The sequence below is a fragment of the Phaeodactylum tricornutum genome, chromosome 8 (assembly GCF_000150955.2).
Source record: "Phaeodactylum tricornutum CCAP 1055/1 chromosome 8, whole genome shotgun sequence".
NCBI classification, from domain to species: Eukaryota; Bacillariophyta; class Bacillariophyceae; order Surirellales; family Neidiaceae; genus Phaeodactylum; species Phaeodactylum tricornutum.
The window spans coordinates 109,108-127,851 of record NC_011676.1 but is presented as its reverse complement, the minus strand read 5'-3'; the positions used below and the strand labels follow the sequence as shown (position 1 = coordinate 127,851).

Below are 18,744 nucleotides of genomic sequence, written 5' to 3'. Positions count from 1 at the left end.
TGCCGCGAAGTCGGAAACTAGTTCCTACGTAGAGTCGGGGAATGATTCTGACAGAATTGTTCTCACGTAATGGCGCAAAAATTTCGCAACGAAAGACGCTTTGCTTGGTTAAAAGCGCCTAGCACACGACTACAATGTTTCCGCTGTACAGTCTCATTACTATGCCTCGCTCTGGTGGAATTCGCCTTATGAACAAAAAAAGACCCTAGATCTGCTAGGTGATCCATATACTACTTCTTGTCAGTGCCGATTGAAGACGCTTCCGTTCGGAGTGTGTAATATCTGCGTGCAGATTCATTGAAATCTGCGTTATGGCACAAAGGTTGCGAAAGATTGACCGAAAGTATAACATAGTTTTCGTTCAGGTATAGACTTACATATTTGACTTTTCAGCTCGGTCTTTGAAGAGCATTCGTACGTTCTCGATAAGCTCTGCGATGAAAATGAAACGTGTCATGTCTCTTCGAACGTTTTCAGACTGTCCATAACTTTCACGACCTGTTCGGGAAGTAGGGTCATCGAATGAAACGACTAGTAACAACCATTGATGGCATCAAGCCACTCTATATTCAGCTTACGGTAAGTCAAGTAACGGGAAATTTCCTTTGCGTTCACGAGCGAAACAGTCGCACACATGGGAATGACCCAAAGTTTCATGCATATAGCCATCACAAACATACCTATTGCCTATTGAGCCATTGCATGTAGTCATAATTTCGAGGTTCCCAATGGCCACTCTCACATGTCATCAAGAAACCGACAACAATATATAACAGCCTCAAGAACCAAGAACTTATGCCAATTTCGGCAGAAATTTTTCCCACAGACGCTATCTCATTTTGAATTGTCCTATGTATTCTTAGAGTTCACCAGTTGCGATATCAATTCGAGCTCGCGAAAACAAGATTCACGTAAAAACTGGAAGGGTTATATAGGTATGCCTGGCGTTGAGACCCTGTTTTTAGTAGGGATCGACGGGTCGGCACGTGCTTACACTCCGCTTCGGCTTGTGTGTGTTTTGCCTGTCTTCACAAAACCGCTAAGTCTCAGTCTCGGCAGTCAAGCCCCAGCCAACTCCAGTTTCGTAATCTTGGCAGAAATCGCCATAAAGTTGCCCGAGAGGCGTCGGAGCGTCCCAAGACTTGAGATTCCACATTAAAAGCAGATCCCGCTGGTTTTCGTGCCAGTTCGACGGCAACCGAAACCAGGGAGTCTTTCCATTTATTCGAAAACGAAGCATAGATCTTCACTACCGAAAATACGCTATACGATGGCTCCTTGCAACACGGAGCCCATACCGCTTCACGAAGGCGTGACATCGCGCCAATTGAACTGGCGGCAACAAAGCCTCGTGCGACGAGCTGTTTCCTTTGTGCAGGACGATCTCCAGCATGTCTTGAGTTTTTCCCCCTTTCTCCGCTCTCCACCCCATCACAACCAGAGCGCCCTTTTGCATCGAACCGAGATTCAAACAGGCCAACTTTTGGGCTACGGTGGTTTTTCGGAAGTCCATGAAATCGTTGGATTTGCCCTGAATCCAAGCGTGTCTCACCAATTGACACCCTTTCAGCAAAGAGCTCGCCTACTGTTACAACGTCAATGTATAGATCCAGTCACAGGACGGGGTCGTTACGCGATCAAACATTTGCAGGCACGATTACTGGAGAAGAATTCCGACGAATTTGCCCATGCGGCATCAGACTTGGCCGTGGAAGCCCAATATCTTGGCGCCATTGAACACCCGCATATTTTGTCAGTCCGAGGACTTCCAATTGAAGGTATTCACGCGCTAGCAGACGGAAAGCACGACGCATTTTTCATAGTCACCGACCGCTTGGAAGACACTCTCGATAGACGGGTTCAGAGTTGGCAAACCAGAGATGCAGACGTTCTGTACAAAGCCGAGTTGGCTCTTCAGCTCGCCTCGGCTTTGGAATATTTGCATGAACGAAGGATTGTATTCCGGGACTTGAAACCCCAAAACATTGGATTCACGTCAGATGGTACCCTGAAGCTATTTGACTTTGGTCTGTGTCGCGAGCTGCCCTCGCCCGATCTTACTTGTTTTGCGGACGTTTACGAAGTCTTTAGCATGTCGGGAGTCGGCACCCGCCGGTACATGGCACCGGAAGTTGCGAACGAAGGCAAGTACAACTGCAAGGCGGATGTCTACGGTTGGAGTATGGTAGTATGGGAAATGTTGAATACCTCGAAACCATATCCTACATATTCGCTTGAAGATCACAAACAGCGGGTTTGTATAGAAGGCGAACGACCTCCCATCAATCGGTCGTGGCCTTTGCAGCTTCAAGGCTTACTAACGCAAGCCTGGACACCGTTGTTGCCTGAACGATTGACTTCACGAGAAGTCTGTGGTATGTTACACGGTACGATCAATTCCATTAAATTATCTTTATTGTTGGATTCGCCGGAGTCTCCGATTGCGGTTGCGGAGTCGGCTTGGGCTATTGACCACACTTCAACTGCTATCACATCGATGTCCTCCTCTTGGGGCCTCGCCAAAGCCAGTTGCTCTCCCGACAGTATACGGCTCAGCTTGCCTCCAGATCTTTTGAATGCTTCGTACTCCTCAGACACTTGCAGTTTGTTGGATAGAAGCTTGATGGCCTTGACTGTCTCTTCCAGCTCGTCCATGGAAGGGTTTGAAGTGACCTCCACGGCAGAACCTTATCAGCATCATCAGTTTCCCTCCCAAGATGAAACGTATTGGGGCCGCAACAAATTGGTGCAATACCATTTCTAACCGCATGTGCCATTGAGTGTAAGAAAAAGTACATTAGTATCTAGTCCTTGTACAAATATATATAATTAAAGCCGCTCATTTTGTTTACACTACACATTCGACATGAACTAATTGATGTGCGGATCTCCCGATAATAAGTCACTATAGTAGCCCCAGATGAGATCAATGTGGCCGTAGTGATCGGCGTCAACGGGATTAAGGAGAGAAGAGTATTTCTGGTCGGGCATGGCTCTATTTTCTATGTTTTAGCTAGAGAACATGCAGGGTCCCAGCCACAACTCATATAGCAGGAGGCCATGACAAAAACCCAATCGCACCGTGATCGTGAAGCAAGCCTGCTGCTATAGAGCTCTGCTCATCTCGTAAACCAAAAAACCGAGGGCGCGCCACCCTTGTGCGACAGAAAACGTTTTCAAAAACTGGGTACGGAACTTACTTATCTTTACACCCAGCAGAAAGCGGTACCGTGAGATACGTTCTGGGATCGTCTTACCGGTTCCGGCGTGCTCGTCCAAAGAATCCAGGAAGCCTTCCGATCGAATCACGACTGGAGTCAAGCGGGAACCAAAAATAGTCCACCAAGGGCCAACGCCAAAATTTCCCAGTTCGCTCGTCCAAGTCCTGGGCATTCGGAGCGCTTCTCGATCAGATTTGCTAGCACATCATTGACTCTAGCATAGGGAGATTCCGGTGCGGAGCGAGACTCACAGTCAGGAGGCTGTAATTCAGATACGCATGTATACTTGCTAGCTTCCTGGATCTTGGTTAACAGTAAACAAAATCATCCAAACACATCGAATTGGTGCGCCACTAACAAAAACGGTTCGCATGCTGGCCGCCGTACGTTCGCCACAAATAAAATTGCCGCCACGGCCGTCTCACTCCTCTCCGAGAACGAATGCTTTTCTAGAGAGGCGCGCAGCGAAAGCACGACCGAATAGTGCATTGGAACTGGAATCGGCGTCTGTGCGAATACGGAATATCCGAGTGTTCGTAAACGCAGTAGGGCGGGGAGGGCATACTTCCGTGCACCGATTCTCCGTTGGAAGAAAGCCGCAGAAATCCGGAGAGGCCGAAACGGATTTGGTGGTCCGTGTGGGTCGACATTTTCTCGAATGCGGAGATCGTGTCGTCATCGATAGGGTCCGAAGGTGAGCACGTGTGGTTGTGCATGCCGACACACGCGCCGTTCCCAATCTGTCAATTTGCCGTTGGCGGAGAAAACGAGAAAGGAGCGGTTGACTTTTGCGTTGGCTGATTGGATCGGAGAACGGAATTTCGATGTCAGGATCTCCCATTTACTTAATGGGGGCGCAAAAATAAGTCATGCACGACTTGCTGTCCTATTCCTTTAAATATTTCAGACCAGACAACGTCAGCAGTTGATATGTGGCTTCCAACGATAATAAGTAACAAGTCCCGGGAGAGAACAACGAAAGCTGACGATTGCCGAGAACCGTCTTCTCCAGGTTGAAACCACTACCAACGGTATATATTTGGACGAGGTCGACGTTGCCCGAGACGCGATACCGCGACGTAGCTCTTGGTACTGGTTTCGCCGTTGAAGTGTTGACGTGTACAGTGCGCTCTACTACTCGCAACGCTGTGCTCTGTCAGGTCTTCAACTCGCGGCTATCATACAGTTCACAATAGCAATAGGAAAGCCACCGAAAAATTCGTCGTTGACGTTCACTGCCTGTGTCCATGATGAAGACTGCCGTCACAGTCAATCCATCGCTGCCTTCCAATTCCAACAAGGCTTCCACTCTGATTACCACGACGAGTTCGCTGTCGAGTGCGTCTTCCACTACGTCTAGTACAACGCGTACCCACTTTCCCCGTATGCCCGTGTACGAAAGTAATCGAGCTTTCAAGTTGCCGGACGAGCTGTCCGAGTCTTCCACCGTGAGTCTCGATTTTCAAGACACACACGGTCCTACTGGGGGTCTCTTGACCTCACCCTTGGCAGCCGTTGCTGTCCAGAACGTGGCGGACGTGCCGCTTCCGCAGGGCTTTGAATCACTCGCGCAACTTTCGAGTGTGGTCCGCGATTTACCCCACTGCGTCCGAGGTCGACTACTAGCGGAAGGATTCGTACCACTCTACGAAACCTCCGAAGTGTCGGTTCTGAAACTGCAACGGATCAAAAATACGGTTCTCGTCCAATCCAACGCCACCGGCAGGAGCCTTCTGCACGCGTTGCGGATTCCCCGTCGGCGTCTAGCGTCCGCCGTGGACTTTTTGTTGCACAACGCGCAAAAAGAGCCCGTAGTACTCATCAAGCAGGATTCGAAACGAGTCTTTGATATTCTGGGTACCACGCCACTTACGTTTTGGGATACGTCCAGTTTGAAGGAACACGAACGGGAGTGGTATCCCTGGTTTCGAGTCGTGACGAGCGAATCGAGTCTGGACCGGGAAGAGCCCCGGACGGTCTACGCTTGGAACGGGTCCGAATACGACTTGACGCAGCCCATTTGGCAGGCCCAACCGGCGCGAGCCAGTGCCTCCATGCAGCTCGTTGGTGCCAACGGCGTCGTGGTGGGACAAGTGTTACCGGAAACCTCCGATCACGGTCGTCCCCGCACCCGCGTCGTAATTCCTCCCGGAGTCGATCCCGCCTTGGTGCTGGCGCTCTCCATTCTGCTGCAAGAAACGTGTCGACGGCGTCAGCGATAATATCTGTAGTGTGCGGGTTGTTGTACTTGTAATTATTCTTATTCTACATGGTGTATGGTGTCTACGTGAAGTGGGGTGTGTGTGTGGCCACGGCATAGTTCATACAGGAGTTTGATAATGGTAGTGTTGTTCACAGTTACCTTCACCTTTGCACAGGTGTGACTCCACTTTCGCTCCGTTCGGTCCCGCCGGTCGAATTCTTGTTCGTCCAGCTGTCGTAGCAACTGCGACTACCACGTGGTACGGAAGGAACCCGAGACAAGGGAACGTCACCGTTTCGCCGGACCAGAGAAAGATGGGTGTCGGATGGACAGACGAAGGGATGGCGACTTTGCTGTCCGACAATGACTATAAACGAGTTACCTATGTCGCGGGATAGTCATCGAGATATGTCATGAGACACGTATGTAGCGGTACGGAGGTGCCGTTTCCTCCGCCGGCAGCGGAAAACAAAAAAGATCCTTCCCTTCTTCGGCTTCGTGGTCGCCCCGTCGTTCTCTCGACGTCTCTCCGTCCCCGTCGACCGGAAAAACGCCAAAGAATGGATATTGGTAGTGAAATGTACTGTTACTTACTGTTAATTCGCTTGCTCGCTCCGTCGGTCGATCGATAATTCCACCGGCAAATACGCTCATCTCTCTCTTTCTTTCTCTCTTTGTTGGACTTATTGGTAGCTCTCCGTCAGACTCTAGTCCTACCATACTTTTTGCTGTTGCTAGTGCTTGTGGTGGCGGACTCTAGTAGGCACTATCAACACTACTGCTCTCTTGTTTTCATTCTCACGAACAAAGCCACCTCCATTCTGGACCATGTTGTCGTTTCTGAGACACTCGACGACGACGATCGCGAGCCGGAGCGGGGCGCCCGTTTCGGTACGTTGCACACCGCGGTAGGGAGGGCAGTGAATTGTTCTCGTAGTCATCGACGCTGGATTCCATACGTGTCGTGTCGACTCTGATTAATCTCACCATTATCCCTGGCTCTTTTTATTTTTTGCTACTGTTTGCTCTGTCTCTCTCTAGCGCCGGGCGTTCGCAACGATCGACATGACGATCCGCGAAGCCATCAACGCGGGCATTGACGAAGAAATGGCCCGCGACGAGTCCGTCTTCATTATCGGCGAAGAAGTCGCCCAGTACCAAGGAGCCTACAAGGTTACCAAGGGACTGTACGAAAAGTACGGTGACAAGCGTGTCATTGATACGCCGATTACGGAAATGGGCTTTACCGGACTCGCCGTCGGCGCCGCCTACAAGAATCTACGACCCATTGTGGAATTCATGACCATCAACTTCTCCATGCAGGCCATCGATCAGGTTGTCAATTCCGCCGCGAAGCAGTTCTACATGAGTGGTGGTGACCTCGCCTGTCCCATTGTCTTTCGCGGGCCCAACGGCTTTTCCGCCGGCACGGCGGCCCAACACTCCCAGTGTTTTGCCGCCTGGTACTCCTCCATTCCTGGACTCAAGGTCGTAGCGCCCTACTCCTCCGAAGACGCCAAGGGTCTCATCAAAGCAGCCATCCGGGATCCGAACCCCGTCATGATCCTCGAACACGAACTCATGTACGGAGTGGCCTTCCCAATGTCCGACGAAGCGCAGTCGGCCGATTTCGTCCTGCCCCTGGACAAGGCCAAGATCGAAGTGGAGGGCTCGGACGCGACCATTATCTCCTTCAGCAAGACGGTAGGATTGGCCATTGAAGCATCCGCCGCCATGAAAGAAAAAGGCGTATCCGTGGAAGTCATCAATCTACGAAGTTTGCGGCCTCTGGATCGCGACACCATCCTCCAATCGGCCAAAAAGACGGGCCGCGTGATATGCCTCGAGCAGGGATGGCCCCAGTGCGGTATTTCGTCCGAAATTGCCGCAATTTTGATGGAAACGGACGCCTTTAACTATTTGGACGCGCCCATGGAACGCGTCACGGGTGCCGACGTACCGATGCCCTACGCAACGGTCCTGGAAAATGCGGCCCTACCCCAGTTGGAAGACGTTGTGGCCGCCGTTGAACGAACGACCTACCGACGTATAGCGGCATGAGCCCAAACACAAGGCAAAGACGTAACCATAGTACTAGGCACTCGGCATGATGTGTATCGTGAGCAGTGTTTAGATTGCGTATATGACTAAAGAGTCGATTCGTTTGTAGTCGCAAAACCGACTGCTACGCTCATTGCTTATATTAGTTCACCGTCACATTACGCCAAGCGCATGTGCCCTCCAATTGGACGGCTCTAAATCTATTTCCGCAATGTCGCCCATATCATTGTTAGTCATTTATTCGGGAATTGCCAATGGCGCACACGCTTTTCGTTTCGTAAACGGAGTCAATTGTGGACGAGGTGATAAGCTTTACGCTGTCCTTTTCCGTCATGTTTCATCCAATCGTTTATCATTCCCGCGTATAACAGACTAGTAGGCAAACAACAACGCTGACAGCTAGTAGCTGTGACCCAACAAACTAACAGGCAGTAAGGCACCACAAGATGAGCCTCTTGCCCTTTTGCGAAATATGTTATGACGTCGCGAAATGCTTTATAACCCGAACTTAGGTCGTTCATATCACCTGGTCGGCCTACTGATTTGAAATGAAACAAGCTTCGGGATGTACTATATAAGTTGAAGAATTTGAATAAATAATATCAGGCTCAATGCCCTCTCATCTAAGTGCGTCGAAGGTTCCGACACCGTAAATACCTAAATATTGTAGCTTGACACAGAAAGCATGCCGATGTTTTATGAGGGCATTACTTTCGAATGTATTTCGACTTGGAGAGAACGCACTTCATCGTCAGTTAGCATATACCTCTAGAGGCGGTCTCTTATGTTATCGCTGTGTTGACTGAATCTGTACAACAGACCCATCCAGCCCCACTATTGTTATAATATGGAGCAGCCGGGCAGTACTCTCCAAACAAGAAGCGTGAAGAATGTTCGCTATGGGAAAAGCATTGCCATACTTTCTTGTGTTTTGTACATTTTGGCGGTGGCCAAGCTTTTTATTCCACTTCTGACCGACGCTCGAAAACTAGAAGACGCCATTGCCACAGAAAAAAAGCGTCTATTGGTGGACAAGATAAAGGAGGAGAAGATGCTTCATACTTTTACGGTTCAGCAGAACTTAGCTAACAACGTCTCGGTTCATTTTAGCAACCACTTGACGGAGAAGGAGAGAACCTCTTCCGAACGTCCCCAAATCGTGGAGAGGGAAACGCTAAGAACAAATTCGCTTGTCGCTATCCGCAGCGACGAAGTGTCAAGCACAAATCTCGGGAATGCAACAACAATTGAACCGGGTCCACCGCCCTCGTCACAACATTACCCCAAAGGGACAAACTCGACAAAAGACAATGCTCCACTCACAAGGGGCAAACCTAGACCATACGACGTGGACGTGGGCGACAAAGCATTCCTTAGTTCTCTTTCTTGGGAAGTCTTGCTGAAACTACCACAATGTCGAGGTAAGAGAAGATTGCTCGAGATTCTTTCGGCTGCTGGTCTGAGCGCGGGTGACATTAAAGCTCGCTGTAAGTACCTTCCGCTTTGGCATGAAGTCGCATCGCTTTACGGAGAAGAACCGATTATATTAGGCTTGGAGACGTGTGCGGAGTATCGGCGGTCCGTCAACACCAATGATCCCAGAACGAAACGCCTGAACGGACTACGAATTGCTGGCTTGTACAATTCAGGGACCAATGCTTTATGGAAGACAATCGTAATGAATGTGGAGGGTCGGAAAAGTATCGAAAACGACTGGGGAGATCCGGGACCATCAGTTCCATGGGGTAAACACATGCCACCCCGGTATCGCTTTTCCAATCGCTTTCTTCCGGATGATCCTCTCAACGTGATGCCTGTTGTCATTGTTCGAGATCCGTATCGATGGTTGGCCGCAATGGTAAGCTAGCTAGGCGAAGGAATGGAAATTGTTTCTCGTCCTTTGGCTCTGATTTGAGAGAGTTCTTATTTGCGCTTCTCTCTTTCGATAGTGCAAAGCACCGTATGATGCCAGATGGCAGAGATCTCCGTACCATTGTCCAAATTTGGCTATCGCGGACAAGGAAAAAGAGATATTCGGAAATTTCACGAAGCCATTTCAAGTAGCACTCTCGGCTCGTCAAACCGGTTTTGCGTTTACGGACTATTACGATACATTGGCAGATCTCTGGTCGACCTTTCACGAAGAATATATCAACGCCACTTTTCCGAGAGTTTTTGTTCGTTTTGAGGATACGATATACCACGCCGAGAAGGTATTGAAGGCTTTGACGGAATGCGTTGGGATTCCAATCGCTCGCAAGTTTCGCTATTTGCTCGAAAAGCCCAAGAAGCACGGAAATCCTTCCGATTTTGTCACGGCACTTGTCAAGTATGGGTCTAGTCAGGGTCGCTTTCGAGGAATGCTCGTTGAAGATCACGAGTATGCCCAAAAGCGATTCCCGGCCGATTTCTTGGCTGCGCTACATTATTCGCATGCAACCCTAAATCCATTGTCCAAACGTGGTGGACCAAACGGCACAATGGACATCCTTCGGTGAAGTGTTCGTTATCAATTCTAAAAGAGAGGCAATTTCCGTCCTTCGTGAGTTCCCAATTCGTGGTATCATACATTAGATACCTAACACAACTCATTTATTGTTATCTAGTCTCTCTTCACTCCTGCTTTGAAAAGACTGGGAATACGTTCATGTGGACTTTGCCATACAAAGTTTAGGGTAGGTTTTCTTAATTGGGCTGCAGATACGTTTGGACCTTTTTCTTACCTTACAGTTAGTTAACCCATGTCGGTTATCAGCGGAATGGACGAGGCCAGGATCGAAAATGGTCCTGGCCGATCACCTCGAAAACAGACCCTCTTTGCGTCTAATTCTACTAGCAGAGAATTAGAAACCCGGCTAGATTACCGTAAAAGAGCACCCGTTCTCGATCCGGACCACTCCTTGGTAGAGAAGACAGCGCTATTCTGATCTTACTAGCCATGATGCCTGATGCCCTGTTTCTTGCCTTTGCCTTCGTCCAGTCCTACCCGACAATGGCGTTCTCGGCTGGTCCCACGATCGTACCATCGGTCCGAGGCGATCGCTCGTCAACGGAGTTATCCATGAATTGGTTCGAAAAGGCGCTCGGTGGCGCATTTTCCAACGAAGCCTACGCCAAGGAGTCCGATCGCACCAAAGCCACGGCACGCCACATACTCGTCAAGAATCCGGACGACATCGAGAAGATCCGTGGTGAATTGGCCAAGGACTCGTTCGCAAAAGTTGCCCAGCAGTTTTCGACTTGTCCGAGTGCCTCGCAAGGAGGATCACTGGGATCATTCTATCCCGGGACCATGGTGAAGGAGTTTGACGCCGTTATCTTTGATCCGGAAACCAAGTTGGGAGAGGTTGTGGGACCCGTGCAAACCCAATTTGGCAACCACTTTATTGTCGTGGACAAACGCTCGGGTGTTTAAGTCACACCGTGCCTTTGGGCGAGCAGCTATTCTAATCTATCAAGCTGATTTTACTATTACAACTCTTTGCTTACTTCAATCTCGTCTCGGTTGCACACCCCCACGTGTACCCATCGATCCCAGAACCAGGCTTTCTGCCCACCAACGTACCCAAAAGCGCAAAGATAAGGGCATTTACCAAAGCCATGGCTTGCCTATCATTGCTACACCGTACTCAACGATCGATGCTGCTGCCCCAAGAGAAGGAAGAGGAAGGAGTGTCAGATAATGACGATTCCGAAACAAGAGTCTCGCGAGAACAGGTTGCAGGCCGTGCATTGTCCATCCGACTTCATGAATCTCTTCAAAGAATGTTGCTTCTCAGAGAATGTAGTTTAGAATTGTAAATCATCATGTGGACCAACACTCGAAAACTCCACCGTCCAGGTAGGCCTTTCAGGAACACCCATGCGCACACAAGCCAATCCCTCTGAATTTTATTTTTTGTACACTTTTACGTCGAATCAGCATGATCCGGAACGGATCTCTGACCGCCCGACGGAACTATCTTCCTCGGGATTGAGCTTGTGCGTTCGTCGTCGGTAATCTCCAAACCAGATCCGGTAAACAACACCGTTTCTCTCGGACCGCACGTACCTCAAGTTTGCCAAGCACCAGTAGCCTACTACGACATGCCGGAATCCAAATCTTCGTCCGGAACCAAACCACTCCCTTCCGGCGGGCGGTATACGTCGGCTAGATCAAGGCAAGACGCCAACGCGTCTTCGCAATCTTCGGGCTCGGGCAAGACACCGTTGGTTACGTCACGATTGTAGTACCCTCTGGATCGCGGTGCCAGTGCCTGTTGAAAGGACTGCGCCGTATCTTGTAAGGTGGCGAAGGAACGACTCGTGTTACCGACCACCGATAACACCGGACAACTCGGCGATCCCCAAACCGCCGGCCAGTACGATCCGGCACCGTAGCCGTCAGCCGTCAAAGTCCCCAAAGTTTGGGTCACGATCATTGCCGTTGACTGCTCCGGGCGGAACCGGATGCCCATGCCTTGCATTGTGCAGTTAATGTAGTCAGCTTGCGATGCCGAAGTGGGTGGGTGCGTCCGCATCGACGTCGAAAGCGAGAAATGGTGGTGCAGGGATCGATCCGTAATGTTCGGCGTGGTCGCAGCGAGTGACAAAGAGGACAACAAGCCATCTTTGCCCATGTCGGGAGCGGCGTCCAACATCCAGGCCCCGGGATCGACATCGCGCGGTCGTCGTACACCACTCAAACTGGTGATACCCCGTTGGCGCATGCGGTGATCTCGTTCGACGGTGGTTCCTTCCAGCAACGACTGCCACAAGAATTCGTGAGTAACGTTGGTGTTGGGCAGAACCGTATCCAGTTCCAGAACAGAGTGTCGACTGCTGGGCCGTAAAGTGGACAGAAATTCGGACATGGATAATTGGGGTGTGGTACCAAATGGTGAATCCGACGCGAGAGCGCCGTAGTAATAGGATGAATTCAAGCCAATACGCGAACGCGATGGTGTCGTGGACTTGGCTACGCGAAAGCCCAGCAGGGCTGTTTCCAAGGCGGCCGCCATCCGCGCCGCGCCAGCAAATACGCCGTCGCTGGAATTTGTTCCGTTAGAATTGGCGAAACAGGTCTCGTCGGTAGTGGGGATTCGCAACGGCAACACGACATCGGCATTTTGACCCATATCGTGATAAAAGAGTCCCTTTTCGACTCGTGACCGTAGTCGTTCCACCTGTTGGACTTGCCACGAGGACTTGGTGGATTGGTGATCCTCGTCCGAGTAGGAATGATGCAAGGAGGGCTCGTGTTCCAAAGCGAGTACGAGTCGTCTCGCCGTGGCGCATTCTTCTTGAAAGGTTTCGAGCAGGCCCGAACTCAACCCTGCATAAAGACCTCGATCGGTGGTCGCGAGTACAACCCCCTGAACGCTTTCACACGCTTCCAGTTGCCGACGAATGCGTTCCCACAAGACGTCGTCTTTCCAGCTTTGCAACGGGGAAGCGTTGGACTGGCTGCTTCCGGCAATGTAGGAATCCCAGTCGCTGACAATGTTGGACTGGTGCGAGACGGGGAGGGCGAGACACGATTGGGGGTGGTAGGGTGGCATCCAGTAATCCCTCCAAGAAAGAGTCGGCGTAGGCATCATAGTAGCGTTGGTAGTCTCGTCACGAGAGTTGGCAACGGCGTCGGGGCATATAGGCGACACTGGCAGAGCATCGGCCTGCGTGGCGGTGGTTTTGGTGGGTATTCTGGCGTCGGCAGTTTGGTGTTGCGGTAACGTGGAAATCAAGGCCGCCTTGTCGGCCGGTACGGACTTCCAAAACGATTCCAATTGTTCTTGGGCCGGCGCTAGCGTCTGCTGTTGCCAACTTTGCCGTTCCCGTTGTTCACACGCTTGTTGTCGGGTACGTTCATTGGCACGTTGTTCCTCGTCTAGTTCTTCGTCGGCTTCGTCGTCGTGCCAATCATCCCAGTCGACGTGTCGTGCGTTGGCGTAGTGGCGGACACGGTCACCTCCACTGCGGTTGTCACGACGGTGGTCCGAACGATGGTGGGACGCACCGGAGTGTGGCACGGGTCGGACTCGGTAGCGCGAATAGGGACTCTGCACCAAGAATTGCGCCGTGTCGTGCAAGGCTGTCCAGGCAGGGTCGGGGATGGGGATTGGTACCGACGTGGGCTGTACGAACGGTGCGACCGTGTCGTGGGATCCGACGGGAACGTGAGGTAACGGTGTGGCAGAAGTAGGGTTGCGTCGTGAAAGTCGAGAGTCGGGAGTGTCCACCAAGACGACTCGTGGGACGTAGAGACGGTCCCAAACGTCGTGAGTGATCCGCGGATCGCACAAGGCGCCGTGGACGTTGTCGAAGGAGGGTGTGACGGACAATCCGTAGAGGTTGAGCAAGTGTGCCGTGACGTGATTGGCTTCGGGACCAATGCTGACGTGCAGGACTTCCCGTGACGACGACCCGTTCATGTTGTTGTTGTTATTGTGGTAGTGTTGTGGCGATTGGAAGAACTGCAGGACGAGTCGACCGTAACCAACGTTCACTCTACAGACAAAAGGTAGTACGGTAGATAAACAAATGGGGCTGTTCCGACGACGTCGATGTAGACGACAACAACAACAATAACAAACGAGAATTCACCGTAGATTCATGCTGGGTTCAAGTTTGTTGGGGATCGCCAGTTCGACCGACGAGCTCTCCACCAGGCAGATTGTACTTTTTGGGGTCCGTGAAACGTCAAATATACCGTTGAACGACCTTGGGAATTGCACCAAACCACCACCGGACAACCACTGACTGTGAGTTACTGTGGGTGGGTGGGGAAAGGATCGGGATCTTTGTTGGACCCATTCACACACACACGCAACGAATGGTAGTGACTGTGTGACAACTCGGTGCCAAAAAGAGGATCCACGGATTGATCGGTGTTGGCAAGAGGCTCCGGACGACTGGGCGTCTGTCCATGGTCTCTACAGCAACCCCTTCGGAATCGAACCAACGGAATGACGGACTGATTGTGACGGTCACATGATCTACCTCTAGCCACAGTCAAACCTACCCCTAGTTTTCTATACCGGTTCCCCCAACGACGCAATTTCGTTGCCGTCCCCAACCGGTACGAAGGAACAATCGTACCCGAAGGTAACGTGAAGCAACGAAACGTAACGGATAGCAAGGTACTGGCTACCATACCTACCGAACCATTCTTACCGTAAAAGCTAGGGGAGGGAGGTCGGTAGGTTTGGTGACTGGATTCTGTAACGAGAGAAAAAGCGTCAAGCAGCATATCCCATCGAGAACGAGACGGACTGTGCAAATGGTTTTCCTCACAGTTCCATTCATTCGACCACGTATCTTTCTGTATCCCCAAGCCTTTGGGCAGGCATGTATGCCAGTCAATCTGTCAGTCTGTTGTCTGTCGTATCGTCAGATTCACTGTCCGGACTGACTTGACGTGCACCCATCACTTTCCTAGTAGTAGTAGTAGTAGTAGTACAAGCATCACCCACCGGTCAACGGCGAACTCCTGATTCGGACCCTCTGACGATTCGTTGGACGTGGTACCGTACTGTACTCACATTCCAAAACCATTCCGTTGCTTGCAAACGTGTGGCTAACAACGTATCGAACATTATCGTAACGAGGTTCACGAGGCATGGTTGAATTCGGTTTAAAGCTCGAAGACAACAAGGTGGCGGATTGGAGTGACTATTACATTGCCTACGAAAAACTCAAGGCCATTCTGAAACGACACCAAGCCATTCGTGATCGGTACAATGAACTCGCCGCACGCAAACCGGCCGACGCGTACGCCATGGAACGAGCCTACCGACAGGGGGTGCGGACACCCTACGCCTCGCGCGATAATCTACTCGCCACCGAATCCTACGACAATCACAACAATACCACCACCGCACCACCACCATCGACGACGACGACTGCCACCAAACCATCCACCACCACCACAGGCACCGCATCCCTTCGGAACGACGCGCTCGCGAGTATTGCCGAAAGCAACGCCGATTCCGTGGATGAACAGTCCCAGTTGCTCTCGCCGTCTCAACGCAAACCCGATGCTTCCATACCGCCACCTCCACCGTCTCCACTTTCTGTGAGTGTAGACCACCAACCACCATTTACCCCAGCCGGTGCGTCCTACGGATCCACAAATAATACCGTTGGTGACACCGATACAGACGCTCCCTCGCAACAGCATGGGCCCGAACCACCTCCTTCTCTACCGACAACACCAAATCAACTACTACAACCACCACCAATACAACAATCTTCATCACTGCGTCGTTCCGAGTCCGGTTCGAGTATGATCACGCGCGCTTTCGAAAAAGCCGCTTCGGGCGTGACGGACTACTTCAACCGCTCCTACGAACGTCAACTACGCGACGCCCTCAAGGATATGGACGCTCAAGCCGACGACTTTGATCAGCAGCTTCGGCACAACCGCAACGTCGTCAACCGCTTTTACGACGAAAAACTACAAGAACTCGAAGCCCGACTCGCGTTTTTGCGAGAAAGTGTGGCCCAGTCGCGACAGGCCGGTACGTTACCGCCGGCACCCGTGGGGACTCCCAGTTTGGACGAGGAACTTCCCCAACACGGACCGAACAACGACCGATTGGAGACACCGCTGGTCTCCAGACAGCGTCGCAAATCGTCCACTGCTGTCGCCATGGAAGCGGCCAAGGGCTTTGCTCGGAAAATCCAGCAGAATCTCCATCCGCACGGCGGTTCAATCACCGACGGGTCCCCGGCACCAACCCGTTTTTCCGACTCGCAACAAACACACCGCCGCCGGATCAGCGAATCCGCCTTGCCCATACTTACGGCCGCGGAACACGACGATATGGACGAAGAAGGCTACAGTCAATCCCGCGACGAACCCAAAGCCAAGAAAATACGGGAAGTCGAATCCATCCAACGGGCCCTCATTGATATGTACCGAACGGCCAAGCTACTGCACAATTTTGCCATTATGAATTATACCGGGTTCGTCAAAATTGTCAAGAAGCACGACAAGACCATACCGGAACGCAAGAAACGATTCCACAAGTTTGTGGCCCCCAAGCACGTTTGTAACGAAGGTCAAGCGGTGGAACTACTGACGACCCGTATGGAAACGTTGTACGCCAATTGGTTTTGTGATCGGAACGTGAGCGAGGCCCGCGCCCAAATGTTGCCCAAGAGAGGCGACGGTCTGGAAATGGATTGGTCCCAGTTGCGCTTGGGGTACCGAATGGGCATGTGTTCCGTTCTCGGCCTGTGGGTCTGCTGGGACTGCATTTGGGGCATGATATCGGAAGGGCGCTCCACGATTGGCGGACGTACCGCCTTTCCCGTCTTTCGAGCCTGCGGTGGGCTGTTGACCCTACAGTGGTTTTGGGGAATCAGCACCTGGGTGTGGTCGCGCTACCGTATCAACTACATCTACCTCTTTGATTTTAACCCGCAAATAGTCGACAGTCCGCTGGGAATTTTCAACGAAGCGGTCGACAACACTCTTGTGTTTTGTGTGGGCATGTTGCTGTACTACAAGGCCGGTGCGCACGACATTCCGGGATCCTTTCCGGCTGGAATTTTTCCGTTGTTGGTAGTCCTGTACACTATCTACCGCCTCATCTTTCCGTTGCAGACTCGACTACCGATGTGGCGCTCCATTTGGTGTGTTGTCACATCGCCGGCAGTATCCCCCAGCTTTTACCATGGATACGTGGGAGATATCTTCACCTCGATGGTCAAGGTGTTTCAAGATTTAGCGTGGACTTTTTTCTTCTTTGCGTCCGGGGACTGGTTGATTTCGGAGGACTCGAGCAAATCCACCAAACACAAATGGGCGAAAACAACGTGGTACGCGCATATCTTGATTCCCCTGCTGACGCTCTTGCCATTGTGGTTCCGCTTCAATCAGTGCCTGCGACGTTACGCAGACTCCGGTGACCGTTTTCCGCATTTGGCCAACGCCTTCAAGTACGCCTTGTCCCAGACGGTGACGCTCTTTGGGGCCTTTCATCCATTGTATATGCGCAATCAGCTGGAAGCCTCCGTCTTTCAGTATTTCTGGACCTTCACCTTTGTGTCTTCTTCCTTATACTCATTCTTTTGGGATGTGTACATGGATTGGGGTCTCGGACGGCGCAAGCACAAGTTTTTGGGACCCCGTCTCATGTATCCGAAACGAGGAATGTACTATCTGATTATTGCTGTTGACTTGGTCCTTCGGTTTGCGTGGGTCTTGACTTTGGTTCCGCCACAGTCCGGTGCCAGTTTTGCCTTGCCCCAGTACCTGACGGCGGTGTCCATGTTGTTGGAGCTGTTTCGACGCACAATTTGGGGATTCTTGCGGCTGGAAAATGAACACCGCAGCAATACCGCCGGTTTCCGCCGCGTCGGGTTCGTTCCGTTGCACTTTACGACCGGACACACGCACGGACACAAGGAAAAGGAACACCGTGGCTTTTCGGTCCTGATTGAAGTGACGGTGGTGACCTTGTTGGTGGTGGCGGCCTGTGTGGTGAGTGTTGTGGCCGCGCAGCACGCCACGGAACGAGTCGAACGTAGTATGACCGATAGAGATCTATAGTAGATCTGAATATGTTGTTCGTTTCTACTCTTCGTGTAGAGAGTAGAAGTTATGCATCACTACCTAGAGTCTCCAGAGCTAGCTAGAGTAGGAAAAGAGGACGGCCCATAGTTTTACACATCGTGGCTGGCCGGGAATCCTGGGAAATCGTGATTCACTCGAGTCGACCGATCCTTTGCGGTCCTCAGTTCGAGAACGACACACCATGATCGGCGAGGTTGTCACAAATAACTGTAACTCGCCAACGCACCCCTCGTCCCATTGCCTCGCCGTATCGTACCTACCGTTGGAGTTCTTATGGAGCAGCACAGGGAATCGTCGGCATCGGCAGCCGCCGTGACGCGTCCCGCCAACGACGACCGTGCCTCGTCGTCGTCGTTGCCTCACGGGTACGCGTCGGCCCTCGCCGAGGCTCTGCGCGTTGCGGAACAAACGTCATCGTCATTGCCGTCATCGGAAGACGTCGTCCTCCAAACCTACACGGAATTATGTATGGATCAACCGCACGGTTTAACGCAACGGGGTTGTACGTTACTGGTGCAAGCGCTACTCGCTTCTGCGCCTCGATCACACTCATCCGTACAATTACGGATCTCTCCCCGTCTCGTCCAAGGCGTACTGCACGTGACCAATCGTGTAGAGAATAACGGTGTGAAGGAGAGATCAACTGTCGCCAAGGCATCGGTCACCGTCACCAACGCACCAGGAATCGATTGTCGATG

At 51.6% G+C, this 18,744-nt stretch overlaps 7 protein-coding genes across 7 annotated transcripts; 6 read left to right on the top strand and 1 right to left on the bottom strand.

Annotated features, from left to right (window-relative positions):
* Positions 1 to 1,270: 1,270 nt before the first annotated feature.
* Positions 1,271 to 2,993, top strand: PHATRDRAFT_45748 (predicted protein; the record flags this gene model as incomplete). Its single annotated transcript, XM_002180145.1, has 1 exon — positions 1,271 to 2,993. The coding sequence occupies one exon, from the start codon at positions 1,271 to 1,273 to the stop codon at positions 2,762 to 2,764; it is 1,494 nt and encodes a 497-aa protein (XP_002180181.1). The 3' UTR covers positions 2,765 to 2,993.
* Positions 2,982 to 5,822, top strand: PHATRDRAFT_45746 (predicted protein; the record flags this gene model as incomplete). The annotated part of the gene is made up of 2 exons (XM_002180144.1): positions 2,982 to 5,421; positions 5,600 to 5,822. The coding sequence occupies exons 1-2, from the start codon at positions 4,469 to 4,471 to the stop codon at positions 5,820 to 5,822; spliced, it is 1,176 nt and encodes a 391-aa protein (XP_002180180.1). The 5' UTR covers positions 2,982 to 4,468.
* A 307-nt stretch (positions 5,823 to 6,129) lies between these two features.
* PDHB1 (precursor of dehydrogenase pyruvate dehydrogenase E1 component beta subunit) lies at positions 6,130 to 7,532 on the top strand. The gene is made up of 2 exons (XM_002180143.1): positions 6,130 to 6,315; positions 6,466 to 7,532. The coding sequence occupies exons 1-2, from the start codon at positions 6,253 to 6,255 to the stop codon at positions 7,483 to 7,485; spliced, it is 1,083 nt and encodes a 360-aa protein (XP_002180179.1). The 5' UTR covers positions 6,130 to 6,252; the 3' UTR covers positions 7,486 to 7,532.
* Positions 7,533 to 8,170: 638 nt separating this feature from the next.
* On the top strand, positions 8,171 to 9,983 carry PHATRDRAFT_35525 (predicted protein; the record flags this gene model as incomplete). Its single annotated transcript, XM_002180142.1, has 3 exons — positions 8,171 to 8,235; positions 8,305 to 9,343; positions 9,435 to 9,983. 3 exons carry the CDS (start codon positions 8,171 to 8,173, stop codon positions 9,981 to 9,983), a joined length of 1,653 nt encoding a protein of 550 aa, XP_002180178.1.
* A 638-nt stretch (positions 9,984 to 10,621) lies between these two features.
* Positions 10,622 to 10,900, top strand: PHATRDRAFT_12294 (predicted protein; the record flags this gene model as incomplete). Its single annotated transcript, XM_002180141.1, has 1 exon — positions 10,622 to 10,900. A coding segment is annotated over one exon (279 nt), but the record flags the coding sequence as incomplete, so codon positions are not given.
* Positions 10,901 to 11,564: 664 nt separating this feature from the next.
* Positions 11,565 to 14,300, bottom strand: PHATRDRAFT_45743 (predicted protein; the record flags this gene model as incomplete). Its single annotated transcript, XM_002179941.1, has 1 exon — positions 11,565 to 14,300. Exon 1 carries the CDS (start codon positions 13,893 to 13,895, stop codon positions 11,565 to 11,567), a length of 2,331 nt encoding a protein of 776 aa, XP_002179977.1. The 5' UTR covers positions 13,896 to 14,300.
* Positions 14,301 to 17,512: 3,212 nt separating this feature from the next.
* On the top strand, positions 17,513 to 17,839 carry PHATRDRAFT_12424 (predicted protein; the record flags this gene model as incomplete). Its single annotated transcript, XM_002180140.1, has 1 exon — positions 17,513 to 17,839. A coding segment is annotated over one exon (327 nt), but the record flags the coding sequence as incomplete, so codon positions are not given.
* Positions 17,840 to 18,744: the final 905 nt, after the last annotated feature.

Bases quoted from the DNA above. Each gene is read 5' to 3' on its own strand.
- PDHB1 (XM_002180143.1), top strand. From the start codon at position 6,253: ATGTTGTCGTTTCTGAGACACTCGACGACGACGATCGCGAGCCGGAGC. The intron at 6,316-6,465 runs GTACGTTGCACA...GTCTCTCTCTAG, and splicing joins GGAGCGGGGCGCCCGTTTCG to CGCCGGGCGTTCGCAACGAT.